The sequence below is a fragment of the Canis lupus genome, chromosome 4, assembly GCF_003254725.2.
Source record: "Canis lupus dingo isolate Sandy chromosome 4, ASM325472v2, whole genome shotgun sequence".
NCBI lineage: Eukaryota > Metazoa > Chordata > Mammalia > Carnivora > Canidae > Canis > Canis lupus.
The window spans coordinates 4,360,318-4,366,317 of record NC_064246.1 but is presented as its reverse complement, the minus strand read 5'-3'; the positions used below and the strand labels follow the sequence as shown (position 1 = coordinate 4,366,317).

General features: G+C 38.7%; 1 protein-coding gene across 1 annotated transcript in view; it reads right to left on the bottom strand.

The window, feature by feature from the left end:
- Positions 1–3,057: 3,057 nt before the first annotated feature.
- LYST (lysosomal trafficking regulator) overlaps positions 3,058–6,000 on the bottom strand; it is a 189,329-nt gene continuing 186,386 nt past the window's right edge. Inside the window, exon 53 of the mRNA XM_025448651.3 lies at positions 3,058–5,097. Within this exon, the coding sequence (XP_025304436.1) occupies positions 4,959–5,097 (139 nt within the window). The 3' untranslated portion in view covers positions 3,058–4,958. The remainder of the gene's footprint in view (positions 5,098–6,000) is intronic.

Here is a 6,000-nt window from a genome sequence, read left to right as displayed (position 1 = left end):
TTGGGCAGTAACTTTAACCTACACAAATATACTCCTTTAATGGGGAGACCAGAAGATGATCTGGAAGATTTCTGTTTGCTCCTTCTGCGCTGAGCTCTGATGTGTTAGTGAGTTAAGAAGTGTGTGTTTGTTAATGTCTCATTGAACCCATGAACACCCATTGGCACCCAGGGCCAGCCTGTTAAAGAATATGTCCTTTGGGAAGCAGCCACAAAAACCAGGATGCCAGATATGTACCTAAGCTCCTTTCTTGAAAATGGCACCCTGGGGAAGGGCAGAGGGACAGCATGAAGATGCTCTCCCTGGTCTCTAGAGAGGATTGCAGCTGACCCCTGGAGGTGTTTAATTAGAAACCCCCCATGCCTCCCCAACTACCTCCCTCCAACAGCTATGAAGATAAGCTAATAGACCCTTCTCAGGGAGAAACTGAAGTTCATACCTGCTGCCTCTGTGCTATACCCTGAGTGGGTAGCTGGTTAAGAACTAGTTCTCTATTTGTTTTTTGTTTTTTTTTTTTAAGATTTTATTTATTTATTCATAGAGATGCAGAGAGAGAGAGAGGCAGAGACACAGGCAGAGGGAGAAGCAGGCTCCATGCAGAGAGCCTGACATGGGACTCGATCCCGGGTCTCCAGGATCATGCCCTGGGCTGCAGGCGGCACTAAACCACTGCGCCACCAGGGCTTCCCTAGTTCTCTATTTGTTACAGTCCTGTGAGAGCCATGAACAGAAGCCCCACTGGCCACCAGAGCCTGGTGATCAGGGGGTGTCCCCTTGGTGGCACTGTAAAAACTGGGGCCCCAGACATGTGCACAACCTCCTTTCTGAGACATACTTGGAGCGAGGCAGAGGGAGAGTACCAAGATGGTACTTACCAGCCTCCACAGTCTTTGAGAAGTATTTCAGTGGCCTCTAGATGTGTGTTGTATTAAACGCCTGCCCTTCAGGCTGAAATTGTTTAAGATAAACAACAGGCCTCTTTCACAGAAAGACTGGTTGGATTTCAGTCAGTTGCCTCTATACCATGCCCCAGCAGTTTAGCCATGATGAGTCCACAAGATCTGTTTCTCAGTTTGCTGTAACCTTGTGTTCTTGTGGATATAAGCCCCATTGTCTTTCAAAGCTAGGTATTTTGGGGTCTCTTCTCTCAGATGCACATCTTAAAATTTAGGCACCAGGTGTGGCATTCAAATCCTTTGCTTCTCAAGGAGAAGCTCAAAGTTGTGAATTCTCTATTTGTGGGTTGTCACATTAAGAGTGTGGTTTACGGTGACATTGTGTCTCAGCCTCTCCTACCCTTTTTGACATGTTATTTCCCCCCCACCAAGATGTACGAGTTGCTCAGCTAGTTTTTGGATTTCTTCCACAGGGCATTTTCCTTCAGTGTAACTGTGGGAGGAGGGGAGTTCAGGATCCTCCTACCTCACCACCCTGAACAGGAATGCCCTGTAGTTCTTTCTTTGATCCGAAACATTAAGTCATCCAAAACCCTGAGAAGCAGATCATAGTATGAGCTCTGAAAGGCTAGAATTTCCCTACTCTTCTCTTACCTTACCCCATCACCTAGCCTTGGGCTTGTGTATAACTGGCATTCAATGAGTGTAGTTGAAAGAGGTGATTTGAGATTTTTGGGTAAGAGGGGACATTTAGGTTGGCAGGGTTCCACTGCTGGATGCTACTCTTGAGTTTTTTTGGGGGCAGACACCTAGAAACAGCTGTGCTCTACTCTCAAGAACCCTCAAAATACCTCAGATGCAAAACAGAATAAAGGAATAATTCTGGGTTCTTGAGCTGCTATTTGTTGAGGTTCACAACCACTTTGCAACCCCTGCCAGAGAAGCTGAGGAGTGTAGAGGATGCTCGTTCCTTCTTTGGGCCTTTGTTCATTGATATTCCTGCCTTGGGCACTTGTAAATGTATTGTCTGGAACATGTCTGCTCCCATCTTTAGCTGTCAAATTTCTATTCATCCATTTGGTTTGAACAAAAATTTCACTTTCTTAAGAGGTTTTCCCAGATCTTCTTGATCTGAATTGAATTCTTCCTGTTATATTCTCTCAGAGGACCATCTACCTTAACAGCACTTAACTATATTTTATAACTGTACACATTGTATGCTACTGATAGCATGTTCCTCTTTCCAGTCTGTAACCTCCAGGAGTGCAGGAAACAACTGTACCCTCAGCACCTAGTACAGTGTCAGGGGCTTATTATGGATCTGCTGTTGGGGGTGGGAAGGGCAGATGTTTTTTTCTTTAAAAAGTGTGGTTTAGGGGATCCCTGGGTGGTGCCTTTGGCCCAGGGCGCGATCCTGGAGACCCGGGATCGAATCCCACGTTGGGTTCCCGGTGCATGGAGCCTGCTTCTCCCTCTGCCTATGTCTCTGCCTCTCTCTCTGTGTGACTATCATAAATAAATAAAAATTTTGAAAAAAAAAAAGTGTGGTTTATCACTTGACGGGATGAGCACTGGGTGTTATTCTGTATGTTGGCAAATTGAACACCAATAAAAAATAAATTTATTATTAAAATAATAATAGTAATTTCACCATTTTGGCTTTTGGGAGTATGTTGAAAAAAATCAAATAACACATTTTGTTCAAAAGACAAAAAAAAAGTGTGGTTTGACTTTGGCACTTCTGTCTAAACTCTAAGGTATTAAATAACAGATTGAAATAAAGGGTATTAAAGGGTTGAAGTAAAGTTTTTCATAAAAATTACACCTCATAAAAGGGCACCTGGGTGGTTCAGTTAATTGTCTGCCTTCAGATCAGGTCATGATCCTGGGGTCCTGGGATCAAGCCCTGCATTGGGCTCCCTGCTCAGCGAGGAGACTGTTTATCCCTCTGCCCCTCCCCGACTTGTGCTCTCTCTCTCTTTTAAATAAATACATAAAATCTTTAAAAAATATATAATTAAAAAATGAATGTTATCTTTTCTTAGTGACATCAATGTATAGGGGAGCTAAAGAGAGAACCAGTATAGGTTACAAAGCAATAAAGCCACCAATCTGAGCTCTGGTCATAATATTTAAATTGTATAAAGAATAGGTCTTTAAATCTATTTTTATGAAATTTATTCCCAATATGAAGTGGCAGTGTATACAAAGATAACAGAGCTTGTGATATTTTACAGAAATGTTTACTACGACATGCACATTATGAAGTGTTTCAAACATATACATATTAAGTTTCATGCTGAATAAATAATCCCCCCAAATTAATTTTTATTTTTACATAAAAATATAATATTGCACTCTTAACAAGACCAGTTATTTTGCATATTTTTTTCTTTAAATAAGTGATGGAATTCAGCCTTAAAAAAACAAAGAGGACTGAGTGGCAACCCTATTCTAACAGGGGACTAATTCAAAGTTCTTAGTAGAAAAAAAAGCCAGACAGTAGCTGCAATTTTTTTTTTTTTTTAAAACAAAGCAAATCACTTCAACGTGAATAGGAATAATCTCATCTCTGCACCTATCTGGACCTCAGAGTTTGGACCTGGTCTGTGCAAACCATGATCTAAAAGGCAGCCTGTGAGGTGTTCTTATGGATGCATGCCCCTGCAGGCTACAAGCACATGTGGCCACTCTTCTCTTATACATATCTCGACAGCAGAGACATCGGAATTGAATTTTATACAGTTTTTAAGCAGAATGTTTTAGAAAGTCTGGAAGTTACAAAAGGAGTTCTGTAAACACCATATGAATTGAATTTCCATAACAAACACGCAAGTTATTCTTAGGCAGGAATACATATTTTTATCCCATGGTAACACATTACTGAGCTTATTTTACAGTGTTTTCAAAGCCAATGAAGCAGCACCCCAAGTAAAAATAGAGCTGTAATATCATGGTAGAGATAGACTATGCCGAGATTTTTAGGAATTTTGTCTTTTTGGTGTGCAAGTTTTCTGTGGCATATACTTAGATTTTCTGTTGTTCCTAGAATTCTCAGGCAGCATAGATTAGTACAAACAGAGCAGACACTGTTTCCTATAAGAATTATTCTGCATCCTGTTGGAAACAAAGTAAGCTGTAATTCTCTTGTGGGAGAAAACTCTCTCTGTACATTAGATTAAATGCCTTATCTAGAATGTATTCTTAATATCTGCACCATCTTTCTGCATAGTGGAGGCTTTCTATTGCAAACTGCTAAGTATTCAGTGCCCTGTAAATGGCAGATAGTAAAATAATTGTCATTGTGTTTAAATCTTAGTGATTCAACTAAGTAAGGATATTCAATATCTAGTGTTATAGATTTTAAGCAGGATTTTTACGAAGAAACAGAATGTGTCTGAAATCAAATGTGTGTTTGTGGCTATCAAAAAATTCTGGTTCCTCTTTGAGCTAAGAAGGCAACTGGAAAAAAAATGCCTAATGTTGAGATTCATTAGTAATTTTAGTATTCATATATTCCATAAAATGTTTGGTGCAGAGGCACCTACTGAATAATCTACTTCTCAAAGAAAGCACTTTGCAAGTTCTAACTTTTTGTTCTTTTCTTTACTTTTTCTTTTTGTGTGTGTGTGGGGAGGGTAGATTATCTTGGCATAAAACTTTTTAAATATAATTTTTAGAGTATTTTATATAAACAATTAGCTACCCAATTTAAATTCTACTGAGTCTTTTTGGAATAATAGAAAAAGGAGACACCTTAATCCTTTCTTTAGAATACCCTTGTGGGTAAAAACTTTGAGAATACGATTTTAATTTATCATGTAAAACTTATACCTTGTTGGTTAGAACATACTCACACAACCCTCTAGATTATCACTAAATGAGAACAAAATTGTTCTCTCAGGACCTTGTGAGGCTGCAAAATATTGTGCAGATGAAGAGTTGATCGTTATTTGGATGATATTTTGGTCATCCATTTCTTCAAGTTCAACCTTCTAAAACTGGGTGAGGTCAACAAATCTAGTTTGGAGCTAAAGTGCTTTGGAGAAGTGATGTTCTCTCTCATCCAGCTGCATAGCTGCTAAGGAAGGAATAGAACATTGGCTGTTTCAAGCGCTGCTGATCCTTCCGGCACCAGGCAATCACGGTCCCATCACTATTTGCTGTGTACAGATGGTGGCCATCACAGGAAAATGTAAGGCTGTCAAAAGAAATTCCATGCGTACATTATCTCTTAAAATTGCATTAGCATATTGGTGATCATACAGAAATTAATATTAAGGAAGCTAAGATCTCTTTATCGGAGTAGAGAGACCAACAAAATGACTGCTTACAACCCACTGGTTTCCAATGTAATTCTTTTTTTTTTTAAGATTTTATTTATTTATTCATGAGAGACACAGAGAGAGAAGCAGAGACATAGGCAGAGGGAGAAGCAGGCTCAGTGTGGGACTTGATCCCAGGATGGAAGGATCACGCTCTGAGCCAAAGGCAGACACTCAACCACTGAGCCACCGAGGCATCCCTCCAGTATTAATTCTAATATAGTTTAGTTGCTCTGCTGGCAACTTTGTGAAGCTCATTCTAACTGGGTAATGGAGAATAAAATCAAGATCAAAGAGATCCGCACATTCTGTTCCTTCTTTGCATATTTTCTCTTACTGCCTTGTGTATACTCTATTACTTAAACAACAAATACTTGAGTATAGGAAAGTTAGATAATATAACAGTGCTACATTTTCTCTATGTAGAAATAAATGATGATTAGAGGGAGATATTTTATTTCCCTGAAATAGGAAAAGGTAAAAATGTAACATTAATAATTAATTTAAGTTCATTAAAATTTATTTCAGTGCATTGAAAACAATTTAATAAAATATAATTTGAATCACTTACTTCCAATTGATTTTTAAAGTCAAATTTGTTTGTTTAAAGCACCCTCCTGTAGCTATCAATCACCATTATTATATTTTTATTTTTTATTTTATTTTTAATTTTTTTCATTATTGTATTTTTAAAAAGGTAGAAAAGAAAAATATAGTTCCTACAATTTAAAAGCTTCTTTGGGCCCTTTCTCAGGATGCCTTTCTATTAGACTTGGAGC